Below are 18830 nucleotides of genomic sequence, written 5' to 3'. Positions count from 1 at the left end.
ACAACGGCCATAACCTGGTGGCGGCTCTGCAACTCTGCAGACTGACACATGTGCCATGCCTGGCCCATGTGTTAAATCTCATAGTTCAGCGGTTCCTCAAGACATACCCCAATCTGTCTGATTTGCTCAGTCCTTCACTGTTCAGCGTGTATGGGCAGAAGAAGAGGAGTTGGAGGAGGAGGAAATGGAGAGTCAGGCCAGTGGGGGGAGTGAATTCTTGAGCGGTGGGACTCCGGCGCATATGGTAGATTTCATGCTAGGCTGCCTATCCCATGACCCTCGAGTTCAAAGAATTTATTCCAGTACCGATTACTGGGTATTCACTCTCCTGGACCCACGGTACAAGCAAAATCTTTCCACTCTCATCCATGGAGAGGAAAGGAGTGTGAGAATGCATGAATACCAGCAGGCCCTGGTGCACAAGCTGAAACAGTATTTCCCTTCTGACAGCGCTAGCGGCAGAGGGCGTACTTCTGCGGGACAAGTAGCGAGGGAGAGTAGGCGAGCAGGCAGCTTGTCCAGCACTGGCAGGGGTACGCTTTACAAGGCCTTTGCCAGTTTTATGTCACCCCAGCAAGACACTGTCACCTGTCCCCAGTCTCGGCAGAGTAGGGCTGATCTTTACAGAACGATGGTGAGGGAGTACGTAGCTGACCATACCATCGTCCTAAATGATCACACAGCTCCCTACAACTACTGGGTTTCAAAGCTGGACATGTGGCACGAACTGGCGCTGTACACCTTGGAGGTTCTTGCCTGCCCTGCCGCTAGCGTGTTGTCTGAGCGGGTTTTCAGTGCAGCTGGTGGCATCATCACCGATAAGCGTACACGCCTGTCCACTGACAGCGCTGACAGGCTGGCGCTTATCAAGATGAATAAAGCCTGGATCTCTCAGGATTTCCATTCTCCACAAGGTGAAAGAAGCTCAACCTGAATAACCGCCGTAACCAAGCCAATTACTTATGAGAACAGTACTACACAGAACAGTACTACACTTGATCTTATATAAAAGGTTCTTAGAAGCAGCCCCTGCCTGCTTTGAAAATTATAATTTTTTCAAAGTAAACGCTTCTGGCCCCCAGGCCCACTTTGGGTGGGGAGGAGCCGAGAGGCAGGGGCTTGGACAGGAGAAAGCTCGCCTAGCATCGGACAGCCAGCTCCATCCCAAGATCCAACTAACATAGCACCTTTACTCTACTACTACTTTACAGCCTCCAAACATCGTCCCCTTATCAAACGAGCTGTGTCAGGCAGAATTTTCGGGTGTTTCACCAGATACATAATGGAACTCAGCCCATCTGTCGCCGCCATGCTGGAGACCTGAAGTTGCAATCATAGCAGCGCAATATGGATGCCCCATACTGTCGCTCTTAATCATGGAAGTCTTCTCCATGGCTGCCTCCACATGTCGTCCCCTTATCAAACGAGCGGTGTCAGGCTCATTTTTCGGGTGTTTCACCAGATACGTTATCGCCACCATGTCGCCACCATGCTGTGTTATCGACTAAATATACCGTCAACCATTTGTTCACATAGGAAATCATTTCAGCGCTTCTTGCTCACCTCCTTTGGTTCCTCTCTGCCGCCTTAACCAGGCAAAATACTGATACATACAGTGCTACACGTTATCCTCGCCAAAAGGAATTTTTTAAATTGGTTTGAAGCCTGAGTCCATTTGGGGTATGTCGCCATGCCACTCTCTAGCCTGTCGCTGCCTCTGCATGCCGTCTTCTATAGTGTCAGCATCTAAAACATCCAATAATTGACCCTATCTAGCCTCATTCGGTCACTCTGTCATGGCCATGCTGTTGCCCATAATTTTGGCATAATGGTGCGATTAAGCAGCCTCAGAGGCATCCATGCATGCTGCCCCTGCTGTTTCCTGTCCATTTCCGTGGTTTTTCCATCCTTTTCTGAGGTTCCCAGGTGTTTGGCCAAGCTTCCCTGTGCAGACTCTTGGTCCCCTTGAAAAATGCTCGAGTCTCCCATTGACTTCAATGGGGCTCGTTATTCGAGACGAGCACTCAAGCATCGGGAAAAGTTCGTCTCGAATAACGAGCACCCGAGCATTTTAGTGCTCGCTCATCTCTAGAGCAAACTATATATCGTGTTTTACAGGTGTACATGTGCGTTTTTTTTCCTATTAGGGTTGTTTTTTTAAATTAACTCCTTAAGGACAAAGGGGTTTTTCGCTTATTTCTCACTCACCACCTTCAAAAATCCATAACTTTTTCAGTTTTCTGTGTACAGAGCTGTGTAAGGGCTTATTTTGTGCGTAACAAATGTAGCTTTTCAGTGATATTATTTATATTTCCATGCCATGTACTGGGAAGCAGAAAAAAAAATCTAAATGTGGAAAAATTTTATAAAAACGCATGTGCGTCACATTCTTGTGGGCTCAGGTTTTTACGACCTTCACTGTGCGCTCCATATATACCCATGTTTTATTCTCTGGTTCGGTACAATCACGGTGATGCCAAATTTATACAGGTCTCATTGCGGATTAAAACATTTTCAAAAATTAAACGAATGTGTACAAAAAAGAAAAAAAAAATGTTGCCATCTTCTGATGCTAGTAACTTTTTCATACTTTGGTGTACAGAGCTGTGGGTGGTGTAATTTTTTGCAAAAGGAGCCAACATTTTCAATGCTACCATTTTGAGGACTTTGGGACATTTTTTTTTTTTTTACAATTGAATATTACATTTATTTCTATATTTCCAAATCTCTTTATTTTTTTTTTTAATCATTCTTTATTGAACAATTGTAATATTAACATAAAACAGATTAGCATCACTTGCAATCGAGGGACACGCAGGTCCAGACAATATAAAGTATTAGTTAAGTACAATATATATAATGGCATAAATATATATAGATGTATACGTATATTAGGGTACAGACCTCAATAACTATCAGTTTGCCAAAACATCATAGGCGTACTGAGGTCGATAGTGAATCATATATATATGTAACAAATTATTAAAATTAACACTTCCCAAGAATGTTAGATACATTACTAGCAGATGATTGAGCTAATATGAAGCACAAAGTACAAAAAGAAGAGGGAGGGAGGGGTGAGGGGTAAGAAACCAGTCATCAACTAGAGCAATCCAGATATAAATGGGATGAAGGAGCATTTTTACATAAAAGTATTAAACTCAGGTGATTGTCTAAAAGTGAGCCAGGGGCCCCAAATGGTTGTGTTGTCGGTACTGATATTATGCTTGGCAGCAGTTAATTCTTCCATCCGATGCAGCACGGTTATCTCACCAAACCAATCTGAAACTTGTGGGACTCTGGTAGTCTTCCACAGCCTGGGGATGAGGGACCTCGCAGCAATTAGCATGAATCCCATTAATGATTTTTTGGCTTTGGTGATTGAAGTAGGTATAATTAAGAGAAGCAGGATCGAGGGGTCGTCCTCCAGCTGGTGACCCGTCAACTTATTAATAAGCTTACGCACCTGTGACCAGAAGGGGCGGAGCAACCAGCATCCCCACCACACATGGGTCATGGTGCCAGGGGCTTGATGACATCTCCAACAGAGATCTGAACAGGTCGGATAGATGGACCTTAATTTAGTGGGCACCCAGTACCAGCGTGACAAAATTTTGTAATTAGTCTCATGGGCTTTGCAGGAAATTGACAATTTATGACATAGTTCGAACGCTTTTGCCCATTCATCTTGTGAAAAGGACTTGTCTAGTTCCCTTTCCCATGCCCTGACGTATGGGATCTCCACCTTGCCCCAGTTGTCCAGCAACAACCCATATACTTGTGAGATTGTGTGCGAAATTGCACCTTTATTGATACACAATAACTCAAAGGGCGTTAATTCTCTGTGTAAATTTGTCCTCGATTTAATGGCACGATAGAAGTGCGCTAATTGGTTGTATTCCCACTGGGAGCGGGGGGTTCGAAGATCATTAGTGAGCAGCTCCTCGTACGGAGTGAGAGAACCGTTTTTGGTGACTGACTGAAATCGAAGGGGGCTCTGATCGCGTATAGCTCCTAAGAAATCCCCAGACATTCCCGGCGGAAACTCTGGATTGTCAGATATGGGTGTTAAGGGGCCATCAGTGGTGAATAGGCGTGTGGGACCCGAGGAACGTTTCATTGTTCTCATCACTTGGGCGGCAATAAGTGGAAGCTCATGTAGTGAGTGTGGTGACGCCTGATATCTGCTAGACCAAGGGAGTGTTGTGAGGGGAATTTTAATCAACTTTTCCTCTAAACGGACCCAAAGCTTATGTTCCCTATTGTGGAACCAATCCAGTATTCTTGCTAGGGATGAGGCAAGAAAATAGCCCCTAAAGTCTGGCAGCCCTAAACCTCCCTGCTGCTTCCTACATATCAAGGTTGCTCTAGCTATACGGGGATGGGAAGAAGCCCAAAGAAAGCGGTTGAGGATACTGGTGAGTTTATTAAAAAATGCTTTTGGGATGGACAGTGGAATAGTCTGAAATAGATAAAGAAGTCTGGGAAGAACTGTCATTTTAATACAGCCCACCCTACCCATCCATGAAATTTTTTTATTGGTCCATTTGGCGAGGTCCGTTTTGAGCGATTCCAAAATTGATCCATAATTAAGTGAGTAGGTTTGGGCCAGATCTGATGGTATTCGAATCCCCAAGTAGGTTATCGCCTCTTTTTTCCAGGTGAATGTGTATTGACTACTTAGGGTCTGCATGGTCACTGGGTCAGTTCCTACTCCCATTGCAACACACTTTGAGAGATTAATTTTGTGGTTGCTAAAAAAACCAAACAAGGTCAGCGTTTTTCATTACTGCCGGAAGGGAGGATAAGGGGTCCGTGAGGTAGAGTAAAACATCATCCGCAAAAGCGGAGCATTTGTGCATGGTCCCCCCAATTCTCAATCCTTGTATGGACGGGTTGTTCCGAATTGCTATAAGCAGGTGTTCAATTACCAATGCATATAGTAGTGGGGAAAGCGGGCATCCCTGTCTTGTGCCATTGTTTATTATGAAAGGATCGGACAGAGAGCCATTCACTCTAATTTGAGCTCTAGGGGAATCGTATAAAGATTTAATGCGTGCCATCATCAATGTGCCTAGACCAATCTGCCTCAGTGTCGCCTCAAGGAATCCCCAGTCCACCCTATCAAATGCCTTTTCGGCGTCAAGTGAAAGCGCCAAAAATGGTGCTGAAGATCGTTTTGCATGATGGATCAGAGAGAATGTCTTAAGGGTGTTGTCCCTAGCCTCTCTAGAGGGTATAAACCCTACCTGATCGAGGTGGACTAGGGAACCCACAAAGCGAGACAATCGGGCAGCAATCATTTTGGCGTAAATTTTAGCATCGGAGTTAATTAGCGAAATTGGCCTGTAACTAGGGCACAGCTGGGGGTCTTTTCCCTCTTTTGGAATCACCGTAATATGAGCATGCAAAAAAGAGGGAGGAAGAGGCGTCTTAGGGTCGATAGAGTTGAAAACCTTTAGTAATGCAGGGGATAGTTCAGTAAGTAGGGATTTATAGAAGATAGCCGTAAACCCGTCGGGGCCAGGGCTTTTACCTGAAGGCAGTGATTTCACCACGCATTGAAGCTCCTCTGGAGAGAATGGGGTCTCCAGCTGCTCTATTCCTAGGTCAGGAATGGTAGGCAAAGCTGTGTCCCTTATGTATTGCTCGAGTGTCTGCATAGATCTAGGTGGAGGGAAAGCGGTAGAGGGGGGGGGGGAGGTTGTACAGGGAGTGGTAATATGACGTGAAAGCCTCCGCTATGTCTTCAGTTGTATGCACCTTATTCCCCACTTGATTTCTAATTGAAGGTATGTAGGTAGAGGCCTGTCTATCCCTTAATGCCCTAGCTAAGAGTCTGCCCGGTTTGTTTCCCCATTCATAGAAAGAACGGGAGCATAAGAGCCTCAGTTTTTGTTGTTTCGCTTCTAAGAGGGAATTAAGCTCATGTCGTATTGAGATAAGCTGTCGCAGTGTGGACTCTTGTAAGGATTGTTTGTGTTGGGCCTCGAGGCGTTGTAGGGTAGCGAAAAGGGAAGCGATTTTAAACCCTGATTCTCTCTTGAGCCTAGACCCATGCTTAATGAGTATGCCCCTTAGGTTGGTTTTTAGCATCTCCCATTTTATAGCTTCCGAGGTGCTATCAGTTAGATGATTAGAGCAAAACTCTGATGTGTATTTTTTCAGCTCCTCTATGCATAGGGAATCGTTTAGTAAAGATTCATTTAGTCTCCAATTGAATGTGCGTTTTTTAGTCGGAGACAGAGATAAGGTGCAAAAAATAGGGGCATGGTCTGATAGTAGAATAGACCCAATATCCGTCTGCATTGCTGTAGACAAGAGACCATGCTGGAGGAGGACATAATCAATCCTACTATATGAATTATGGACTTGCGAAAAGAAGGAGTAGTCGCGTGCATCAGGATGTTGAATTCTCCAAGCATCACACAATTGCAGGGAGTGTAAGCTTTTCCTAAGCCTATTAATCCTACTGTACGGGATGGAAGACCTGCCTGTGGAAGAATCCAATAGGGGATTAAGTACCATATTAAAATCCCCACACAGGACCATGGAGCCCCTTGCAAATGTACACAAATGGTCTAATGCTTTTATCAAGAAATTAGTTTGGCCTGTGTTGGGTGCGTAGACGTTGGCAATTGTAAAGACAGAACCTTGAATGTCGCATTTCAAAAACACATACCTAGCGTCCTGATCTATCACACTATCCAGTATTTTACATTGGATGTTCTTATGTATAAAAATAGAAACCCCTTTAGATTTCCCATTAGGATTAGTGCTATGAAGGCAGGTGGGGTAGTACTTATTGTTGATATTTGGCACATGTCCTGTCTTGAAGTGGGACTCCTGTATACAGAGTATGTGGGCTCTGCGTTTATGAAATGAGTACAATACCTGCGACCTCTTTTCAGGGGAATTGAGGCCTTTCGCATTGAAGGAGACTATATTTAGTACAGACATGACCTTAGCAAGAGGATATGAGCTCTAGTAAGTAATGAAAGGGACTCTTACAGGGGATTGGGAATGGGGAAGGGAGAGTAGAACAGCCGATCCCACAACAATATAGGGGATCGGGGCTACACTAAGTAACAAGGTTGCAATTAAGCAAACAAAGAACTGTGATGTCTTATCGCAGTTCCACCTATTGGGGGGAGTTTAGGCAAAACCACGAATGGCAAAACAAATTACTCTTATTCCAGGATCAGAGAGGTATGATCCGGGCCATGTAAATGCCAAATTACAAACAGCAGAGTATATCTAAACGGGACTCATGTATTGCATTGAATGTGAAGATCATGGTCCTATCTATAACACTCATGCCCACTACCCTACCAACCCAGCAGTTGCGTAAACAGAGCCATATGGGCCCTCATAACCCTGCCTGAGCTGCGGGCAACGGGAACGAGTGCAGAGACAAGAATACAACACTTAAAGTCAGAAGATCAACAACACAATTTCAAAAACAAAGTAAGGGCGACACATACGTAGCTCTATGTGAACTTCTCCCCTCAGTCTTCTTGGGACTGTTCCTCAGTAGGATTTCCTCGGTATCTCTGTCTCTGAGGCCGCGATGTGGCAATGAACGGAGAAGCTTCCACATTCCACTGTGAATGCCTTTTCTGTGGCGGTTGGTTCTCTAGTGACGGGGCATTCCAATCTGGGAGACGTAAATCAGGCAAATCCAATGCCTGCAAAAATGACTTGAGCTCTTCATGTTGGGCTAGAGACACCGTTTTTGTCCCCGAGCGCGCATGAAGTGCAAACGGGAATCCCCATCTGTACGGTATATTTCTATCTTGCAGTAGGGACAACAGTGGGCGAAGAGTAGCTCTTTGGCGAAGTGTCCTCCTGGACAAGTCGGGGAAGAGTGTGATCGTAGCGCCGTCAAAATCAAAGTCTCCTTTTATCCTTGCTTTTTGTAGGATCTGTTCCTTGATGGTGAAATGATGTATTCTGCAGATAATATCTCTTGGGCGAGATGGATCAGAACTCTTTGCTCGTAACGCTCTATGGGCTCTGTCCATTTCAATAGGCGTGTCAACCGGACGATTTAGTAGAGTATTAAATATTCCCGTTAGTGTCGGGATTATATCTTGAGATTGTGTGGCCTCCGGCAAGCCCCTGACGCGTATGTTGTTACGCCTGTTTCTGTTCTCCAGATCGTCCATCTGTAACATAAGCTGGCGTTGCTGAGATATAGTAGTTGTCATTTGTTCCCGCATGTCTGTAAGCGAGGAGGAGACCTCAGCCTTAAATGTTTCCAGCTCATCCACTCTCTCTTGCAAATCCGAGATCTCATCCTGCACTTTCTGCAGGTCATGGCGCCATGCACCTTTAAGGTCAGCGGCAAGCACATCCATATCCCTTTTAGAGGGGAGAAGGGCCAGTAGAGCCTGCAGCTCAGGGTGACCCTTTAGAGTATGAGCAGCAACCTCAGGTGGAGGTAGATCTGAATGAAGAGGAATATCTTCAGCTAAGGCAGTGGAATCTGATGGCAGGGAGCTAGTCCCCTGTGTGGAGACCTTGGCAGGGGTTTGTGTGATAGAAGCTGCATCCCTAGTTGTATCAGGAGATGGAGAAGCAGGGGGGTTGAATAAAGACCTTTTAGATGGTGGGCTACCTCTGGAGGTATTCTGTGCCCCCTTCCTGGTGGAGTTAGGCAAGGGACTAGCATGTGGGGCATCCTGTGCCCTGTCCCTTACCTTCTGCGGAGGTGCCATGTGTGCTGCAGTAGCAGGTGGTCTTTGAGACCCAGTGGAGCCAGCAGAAGACAGCGGAGCCCGGGATGTTGCAGGTGTCGGGGATGGTAGCAGACCGCTCCGTGTGAGCGCTGGTAGCTGTGCCCGATGATCAGGGCAATCGGCGCGTGAGCGGCGTCCTCCGGTGCCTCTTGCAGCAGGTGTCCGCGGAGTCACTGCCGGCACAGCCGCGACACGCTCCGCGCGGCAAGATGGCGGCGCCCGGGGTCTGAGGTGGCGGGAAGCGCTGCCGGAGGAAGGTGATCGCTGCTGCAGGGGCTGGAAATAGTTGAAAATCGGGGTAGCCGGAGCTAACCCCTCTCGCTGGACTTTAGAGGGCCTCCGGTGACCAGATCTCCCCATGAAAGGCTAGAGGCTAGTCCCTAAAGCTGGGCCCGGAGCGGAGCTCTCCTTAGACGCGTCCGGCCAGTTGCATGGTTAGCCACGCCCCCGACTTTGGGACATTTTGATCACTTTTTATACATTTTTATATGTCATGTAAAATGGTGAAAAGTCACGCTTCAGACATTTGGACGCCATTTTCTGTTATGGGCTCATGGCAATAACAGTTTTTATATTTTGATAGATCGGGAATTTTGGGATGCAGCGATATCTAATGTGTTTGTTATTTTTACTGTTTATTACGTTTTATATCAGTTCTTGGGAAAGGGGGGGTGATTTGAATTTTTAATACTTTATACATTTTTTACAAATTTTCCCTTTTTCTTAGACCATCTAGGGTACTTTAACCCTAGATGGTCAGATCGTTCCTACCATGTACTGCAATGCTACTGTATTGCAGTATATGGTGTTTTGCATAGGATTCATTACAATGATCCACTGGCTCATTGTAACAAATCTTGGGAAACCATGCAGCCTCGGGTCTGACGAAGACCCGAGACTGACATGGCAACCTATCGCTGCCCCCAATGACGTTCGGGGTAGCGACGATCTCAATAAAGATTGCGGCGCCCATGCGGCCGGTGTCTCTTCTAGCGGCAGACAAGAGGTTAACACTCACGATCGGTGCAAGCACCGACTGTGGTTGTTAGCGATGGGTCTTTGCTGCAATATGCAGCAAAGCCCATCTCTATATGAAGAGGGCTCAGCCGTTGAGCCCTCTTCATACACCCTTCAAAGCTCTGCAGCGGATATATCCGTCGCAAAGCGTAAGGGGCTAGGCTAGTATTTCTTTACGTAGAGCTAGAAATTAAAGTGTGAATATAAAGGTTGTAGGGGTTCAGCTCAAATGTGGGGGTCGGCAATGACAAAGCTCTCATGAAAAGCAGGATTCAAGATGAAAACTGTGCATTTATTCCAAAACAACAGCAGTATCAAACAAAACATCAAACAAAATCCTTGCCTGTCTGGCACTATCTAAACACTTGGCGGCCCTCACTAACCACTGGAGGGCTTCTCCCTGCCAGCATGGAAAATATATTCAGTAACCCTGTGTCACTCACAGCCAGTCCTCCAGGTAGAGAGCCCCTTCTGACTGCTCCACACTCTTCTTTAAGGGATTGCACACCTGGTGCATTGTTAGACCCATTAGAATCTGGAAGCTTTGGGCTAGAGCAGTGATCGCACTTCTGTCTCCACTCCAGCAATTAGAGTCCAGTACCAGGTCTTCCAAGATACAAACACATGGAAAACAGCTTCCAGTGTGACCCAATGTACATTTGGTTGTTGTAATACACATAAACACTCATTTTCTTTACAATTCAATAGTGACCTTGTTACAAGGTATATTTAGAAATACTTTACTAGTACTGCCATCTGCTGGCTACTAGAGATCATTACACATGGCAAGCCTGCAATGCTCAATTTAATTTAATGTGTAATTTAATACTTAAAATGTAATAATTAAACGCAATTTAATACAAAGTAATTTAGATACATTAGAAATACTAAAGTGTAAATATATCACCCTCTCCAAAACAGCTTGTGTGGTTGATCCGCCAGGATTGGTGGAACGCATGGGGCAGGGAGTTTAAAGACTGGCCGGTAGCAAAGCATACCAAGCCATGAGTATGATGTTTTATCAAAACGAAGAAGAAAAATAAAGCTGGAGGATTTTTATTTTTATCATCCTGTTTTTTAAGCTGGAGTTCCTTTTTCATTCCTCTTGACTGCCTGCAACACCTCATCTGCCTCTCGTGCTAGTGAAACAGCATCCATTGAAAATAGGTCAGCTAACCTTCAGTAGTATGGTGCACAGGGAGGTGATCTGTGTTTGCAAGTAAGCTGTGGGGGGGCTATGTTTACTTGTGGGATATGGGGTAGAGTGGTGATCTATGTTTGCCGCTGGGGTGGGGGGGTTACGGGAGAGATGTTCTTCGGCTGTCAATAAGGGGGGGGGGGGGGGTGTTCTGTGTTTGCTTGTGTGGGGATGATTTACATGGGTGTGCCTGTGGGTCGTAACTGGTAGCTAGTGTTATAGTAATTACAGTTAGTTTTTTTTTAATTAAAATTTTTTTCAATAAACTTGTGCTAGAAGGAGGAAGGTCTAATACTAACCCCTGTTACCGTCACAGACACAGAGCAAGCCCGCTGCAGGACACCACCTCCTCCCAACTGGTATAGAGAGCAGTCGAATTGTTACTAAATCACGACTCGTATGTCTGAAATGTGGCCCACAATCTGCTAACCCTCCTTTTTAATTTTTTTTTCTTTGGAAGGTTTAATTGAGAATTCCAGCTCAATAAAAATAAACATGAATTTCCCTAAAATAATGTGTAAACTTGAAATATTGTATTGTAAATTTTTAAGGGTTGACCAGGAATAACTATTGCTGCCTATCCTTTTAATATGAATGGATTCTACAATAATTGTTACATGTAAATTTTGACTATGGTAATTTATGGTTATAAACCTGCTTTTATTAAAATGTTTATACATCCAACTTAAAAGTTTCATAGTTTTTTTGTTGTTTTTTTTAAACACAGGACACATTTACATTCACACAGCTCAGATACTGAGCACACGGGATATATACAAATGGATCCATTGATTACGTCTTGTATACCACAACTTCCTGTGGGCGTGTAGCCTAACACAGTGCCTATGATGGGACTCTGAGCATTTCAATGGTATATATTATGCAAGAAGTCCCTGCACTCTTGTAAAATTTGTAATCACGGTTGTACTTTACCATTGTTACTGAGGAAACAAGCTATAAAGCTTGAAGTCCAGCCACTGAATGGTTTGGGATTCGCAATCTGAACATATCTAGCTGATTTAAGCTTTAAAAGGGGTTGTCCAGCTATAATGATTTATTATTTTTTTTTTTTTAAATGTGGCGGGGGGGTTTAAATAAAAATTAAGAACATAAACTTACTTCTCCTGGCACCACCTTGCACTATGTTGATTACATTTGGTTGAATAGTCCAATATACAGTATTTCATATCATTGTCTCTGTTTTGGACTAGCTGGATCTTCTGGCAGCTTATATTTTCAAATGTCCAGAATAAAGATACTATCATCAGAATGTGAGCCCATACAGCATATTTCACCTTTGAGCTAGCTAAAATATATGGATTGCAGAAAGCACTTCTTAGAAATGCTAAGACAGAGAGGGCAGGACCTACCCGGAGCCCATACATTCTAAGGAGTTCTTATAGTGAAAATACTAGAATGCATGGGCAGGAGGCAGGACCTACACGGAGCCCATACATTCTAGGGTAAACCATTAGCAAATTGTACCCATGCACATATCTGACCACAAAAAAAAAATCACAGCATGCCTGCATAGGCTTCTACTTCTCCCCATGCAGACTGCGGTGACAAATATATATATATTTTAATTTTTTTACATCAATGCAAAAAAAAAAAAAAAAAAAAAAAAGGGGTCAGAACAGGTTGGACCCCTTTATTCTGAAAATGGGGCATCGGTGACTGGAGACCAAGAGAAGGCGGAGATACTTAATAGGTTTTTTAGCTCCGTTTATACAATAGAAGAGAGAACTTCTGACTTGGGTGGTGCCAGTGCGGGTCATGCACCCTGTAATATAGTAGACTGGCTGATGTAGACATGATCCAATCTAAGCTCAATAAAATCAATGTGTACAAAGCTCCTGGACCACATTGGTTACACCCCAGAGTTCGTAAAGAACTCAGTTCTGTTATTGCTGTACCACTGTCTAAAATCTTCACAATATATTCTTCTTGTCCATGTTATTTGCGCAGTCAAGGAGGCGGGACAGCTTTCCGAGCCACTCAAACTCTGCCCACCTGCTCATGGCTGCTCTTGCTTGAACCCAGGAATCAAAACACTGCCCCCAGCTCTACGTCACTACACTCAGTTTCAAACTTCCACACATGCGCAGTCCGCCTGTTAGTCTGGAATCTGCGTGCACGTCCACGGCTGGGCCTACAGGTGCACCACGCATGCGTCTGTAATGTGCATTGGGGTTGGTGAGCCATCCATGCACTGGCACATGTGCTGTGCACCTGTAGGGCCAGCTGCGGACGTGCATGCCGATATCAGACTATGTTGCTGGCTGTGCATGCGGGGAAGTTTTAAGTGTAGTGACGTAGAGCTTGGGGGCAGTGTTTTGATTTGTGGGTTCAAGCGAGAGCAGCTGTGAGGAGGCAGGCAGAGCTTGAGTGGCTCAGAAATCTGTCCCGCCTCCTTGACTGCACATAACAGGTCCTTTAGCAAACTGTATGCTAAGTGTATGTGTGTGTATATGTGTGTGTATATATATACACACATATATACACACACACATACACACGGCCCCCTTCTTAAGGACACCCGACTTACAGACAACCCATAGTTAAAGACGGACCCCTCTGCCCCCTGTGACCACTGGTGAAGCTCTCTGGATGCTTTCATTTACTCCCAGACTGCAATGATCAGCTGTAAAGTGTCTATAATGAAGCTTTATTGATCATCCTTGCTCCAACTACAGCAAAAAATTTTGAAACTCACTTTTGAATTGTCACTGGGGCAAAAAAAAAAAAAAATTGTCTGGATCTACAATTATAAAATATACATTTTCGACTTACATACAAATTCGACTTAAGAACAAACTTATGGGCCCTATCTAGTATGTAACCCGGGGACTGTGTGTATATATATGTGTTTTGGACACGTGTGAATAAACTAGTTCACTTTTTTTCTTATTCAAGTCTCGGTGTGCTGCCATTTTTTTTTCTTATCTATACGTGGATGGACCGTGGTCTAGGTCCTGGGATGTGCAAATAATCCCCCTTTCCCTAGAATTAATATTTAACTAAAACAATAAAATGTCAGATATCACCACGTCCCAAAAGTCCCAATCCATTTAATGTAAAAATGGTTATTCTCAGTGGTGAACCCCCTTAATGGAAAATGGCCAAAACGCTACGTAATTTTGCAACTCATAAAAATTTTAATTAAAAGCGGTCAAAAGGTCTTACAGTCTCACAAATGATATCACTGTAAATAGTATCACATCCTGCAAAAAGTGACACCTTACACAGATACATACACCAAAAGTATAAAAAAGTTATTAGTGTCAGAATATGGTATAATATATATATATATATATATATATATATATATATATATATATATATATATATATATTCAAAAGGTTTTAAAGTAAACCCACCATTTGATTTGACGCATTATGAAGCAAAGATACCTTGAGAATGGTGTTGCTACACGGATGCAGGATCATATCTTGGTTAATCCCTGAGCTGAGTGGTTTTGCTAAAAAAACAATTATACCATTCAGGACCGTGGAAAAGCTGGTACAGACTGGCTTACACATTACACAGGAGCTTGGAATTTCAAATGGCTGCTAAGTAAAGCATGACTAGTCAAGCACTAATCAACATGAACTGGATTACTCAAACATCAGCTGTCTGGCAGGAAGAGTACTGCAGGAGATGATAATACAATCAGAGAGAAACTCTGCTGAGAGAAGTGGAAAAGCAAGGGCTGGCGCAGTCACAGAAGCCACAAAGCTTCATTACCATAATGCAGTGATGGTGAACCTTTTAGCGGCCAAGTGCCCAAAAAGACACCCCAAACCCCCCTTTATTTATTGCGAGGTGCCAACCATAAATTAAAGCAGTAACTTACTGCTCCCTGTTCTTCAACAATCATATTGGCCTCCTGAGGACAGCAACACAGTAGAAAGATAGAAAATTTATATTATTTTAGCTTCTTTCCAGTGTCCCTCTGTAGACCTGTAGGGGCCAGCATGAGGTCCGCCAAAGATAATTCGGCCCTGTCTATTCATTTTCCCTCTTCCTACAGTCCCAAGTAGCGAAGTAAGTATCAAAACATGACTGAAAGCAGCATCTTTTAAGTTGCTTGGAACTGCAGGAAAATTCTTTGAGTCCTGTCTGGTGTGCTGGGGCGATGGTCCAGGTGCCCACAGAAAGGGCTCTGAGTGCCACCTCTGGCACCCGTGCCATAGGTTCGCCACCACTACCATAATGTTATATCTGTTTTATCAGCAAAACCACTCAGCACATGGATTAACCAAGATATGATCCTGCATCAGTGTAGCTACAGCATCCCCAAGGTATGTTTGCTTCATACTGCATCAAATCAAATGGTAGGTTTCCTTTAAACTTCCAACAGAAATCTATCTACTAAGATTCTAGGCTGCATTCACACAGTGTGCTCGCCTGGATGAAGGGGTCTATGGGGTTTATGATTTTTATTGTTTATTTTTATTTTATATCAGTTATATGAACTTTGAGGGGCAGATTTATCAAGGCTTGCATTCCTGAAAACAAGCATACATGTCATGATTTAGTTGAAATTCCTAGGAATTGTGATTTCTCTGCCCTTTTTACCAGTTGTGCAGGGAGGTGACGAGCCATGCAGTGGGCCAGTGTGGTGCATTCCTGCCCCGCACCAGAGCACTACCTATAAACTGCACCCACATTGTCACAAGCCAAGGTGTAAATCTTCACCTGGTCAAATCTGACGTAGCAGTGTCCCATTGGCAGAGCACAATGCAGATGCCTTCCTGGATTTATCAGGAGGCCGAGATTGGTGCCAGCATCATGGGTGTTAATGTTAGGTGTTTGCCCCAATATGCTGTATGTAGATTGTTTGGCCCTCTCCATACACCCTTGGCAAGGGGTTAGTAAATGACTTATAGCCACTATATATATTAATTGTTTGCACACAGTTCATTGGAAATCAGCTGCTGCACAGTCCACCAATGCCAGACTCTATTTATACACTTCTATTTGCATGGTTTGAGACAAACAGTGCACCGCCAGCCTTTTTACACTAAGAAAGACCAACAGTGCACCGGCAACCTACTAACAGAGAGCTGACAGAGATGGGCAGCACATTTTATAGGAAACACACTGCAAAGTTCTACAGTACAACTCAATGTGACATACAAAAGCTTATTATGCTTTTTAAATAAAGGGGCACATTGACTTACCTGTCCAGAGGAGTTCCCGAAAGTGCACAAGTGCATTGTGTGACAACAATGCACTCTGCCGCGATTCCCTAAGATCATGCACCCGATTACCCTGCATCAGTCGCTTCCCCGCACAGGTCCGTAGGAGTTCACCATCTTTTTCCCAGTGTATTCAAGTGCATTGGTTGCAGCACAATTTTAATCTTAAATTCCGCACTCAGTCCAAATCAGTCGGATCGCTTGAAAGCCGGCGCCGCTGAGCCAAAATCCGATCGTGTGCGACACAATCCCCTTCTAAATACCTGTCCCAGCAGCGCAAATCCCGAATATCAGGAACAATCCAACAGAAATGCGAACCGGGGACCCTTAGTAAATAAGCCCCAATGTGTCTAAATTGATCACTTTATATGTGCAAACATTTGCACACACATAGGGTGCATATTGTAACACAAAAATTCCACTTTAAAAACTAGAGCTTTAGTTTGTTACATAGGAATAATGGGTGATAACACCCCGCACCGGACCACTCCCGGCCAGCAGCACCCTCCACTCGGCCGGCCGCGCCCCACCCCCTTTCCTGCCCCACTGGCGTGAAGGTGACGGTATAGGGCAAGTAATCACAAGTGCAGACAAGGCGCAAAAGCCCTGATAAATATGGCCCAATATATACATTACTGGGATCACAACTGTTATATACATTGAACCAAGTTATAAGATTTCTATTGGTATCAGATGTGTGCAAATGATTAACATATACAGTGGCTAAGTAATTTACTAATTATTGCCTTTAGATAAGAAGTCTGTAAAAATTGTTATGCCATGTAAAGTGGATGCAAAAATATCACTGTTTAAAAAAAAGAGCGAAACCAAACTGCAAAAATGAACCTGGACATTCAGGCACCAATGACCATTCACCGTTCACGAGGGTGGTTAAAACCTTTGGATACATCAGTAAAAAGGTCAATTAAAAAGTTAATTAGTAAGAAAAGCTGTCTGACGACTAAAAACCTTAATTGAGAAGAGAATATTGACACTGTACACAAGACTGCATTAAGAACTTACCAAGTTGTGAATGACATTTGTCAAAGTCCAAGCTACAGGAACACTAAAGAAGGGAATGCTTAAGAGGACGATATGTAGCATTCCAACTCCCAAGGCATATGTCAGCCACATTCCACGACTGTTCATTACTCTCGTATTTGGGTTGACTTCACTGTGTGCTACTCCCACATTCATTTTTGTCCTGTGAAACAGGAAGTAATTACTTTTTATATCCTTGTCATAATATACAAACACAATGTCCTCATTTTAATTCATAAGAAACTCTGACACTGCATGGAAAGTATCCCCTACCGCCACACACCAAAAAAAAAAAGTGCATAGGATGGCAAGGCACGCATAGCAGGCTGGGACGAAAGGTAGGTATTCGCCTAGTGTGCCACCTATGCTCTGACTTGGGGAATGCTTTGACTTGATTTGTGGAAAAAAAAAAAATAAATCATTGCCCGATCCGTGATGCCCCCCCCCCCCCCCATACTTTCAGACTTGTCAGTGCTGCATGTTTTACCAACAGGAGGGCTGAGGCAGTTGCATGATGATATTATGATTCTGAGTGCTATGACAGCCTGCTCTGGCATCCTGCCTCCATTGCATGTCATTTAGTATAAATCAATGTGCTACAGTTGGTAAAATATAAAAGCAAAAGAAAATTGCTGCAGAGGGGGCAGGAGGCGAGGCCAGGGCTGGGCAGTTGTCAATGGACCCATGTCCATGGAAGGAAAACTAGTGTAGGACACAAGAATCGCTAATGGCAGTGCTGGCTGAGGAGCTGCTGCTATCAAAAGTCAAAAGCCACTTACTCAGCCAAACCAGTTCCCTACGCTCTACTTAAGAGGTCCAACCAGGTAGAAGCAGTGCTGTTTACAGTTGGGAATCTGTGCCTTCCTGAATAGATATACTGGTTTGGTTTTAATTCTGCATCAGGTCATAAGGCTTCATGTAAGTCATGCTCAATGTCAAGGGAGCTACCTTACAAGGTTGCTTAAAGAGGGATGGTTTTCCTTATCTGGAAAACGTATTTGCATATTTTCCAAGAGCTGTTTTCTTGTTCTTGTCGTCCATAAACCCCTCAAGACTGCCATATGGCTATATCCGTCCTATTTGCACATGCCCGTGCAGAGAGGACGTCTATAAACCTCTTAACAGTGACCAATTTAAAATGGCCATAGAATTGTGTTTCTATGTGAAGGGTTCAGGAGATAAAGAGGTTTGAATAAGCCCCCTCCAGCCTGTCAGCTGAAAGCAAAACATGCACCCTCTGCATCTGTAGCTCACCCTTGGAAAGGGTGCTGTACATATTTGTAACAAATTTTGGTAAAAGTTAATCCTTATTCGAAAATCTTTAATAGCTTTTCACATTTGTAGTCAATTATTGGTATGTTTTATATCAAGTTAAAATCTTACATGTCATAAAAAAAGTAAACATTGTTATGATATGTAAAGATTTTTCAGAGATATCTTCATTTAAAGAGAACCTGTCATCAGGGACCTCAGAAGACAGGTTGCAGAAGCTCATCACACCTGCAGTGCAAAAATGCCTCTCTGCCCTTTATAAGAATTTGCATTACAATATAATTGTGTGTTATAACTTATAACCTGGGGTTGGCCTTTGGTTTGGATGCATTTCAAAAAGCAACATGTGACTGGTCT

The 18830-nt window shown here is 43.9% G+C and overlaps 1 protein-coding gene across 2 annotated transcripts in view; it reads right to left on the bottom strand.

Moving 5' to 3' along the window:
- Nucleotides 1–18830, bottom strand: part of ORMDL1 (ORMDL sphingolipid biosynthesis regulator 1) — a 125437-nt gene that overhangs the window by 71225 nt on the left and 35382 nt on the right. For both annotated transcript variants that reach the window (XM_072120936.1, XM_072120935.1), the window contains one exon: nucleotides 17184–17364. In XM_072120936.1, the coding sequence (XP_071977037.1) occupies nucleotides 17184–17357 (174 nt within the window). In that variant the 5' untranslated portion in view covers nucleotides 17358–17364. The remainder of the gene's footprint in view (nucleotides 1–17183; nucleotides 17365–18830) is intronic.

This window comes from Engystomops pustulosus, chromosome 8 (genome assembly GCF_040894005.1).
Source record: "Engystomops pustulosus chromosome 8, aEngPut4.maternal, whole genome shotgun sequence".
Lineage (NCBI taxonomy): Eukaryota > Metazoa > Chordata > Amphibia > Anura > Leptodactylidae > Engystomops > Engystomops pustulosus.
This window is presented reverse-complemented; position numbering and strand designations above follow the sequence as displayed.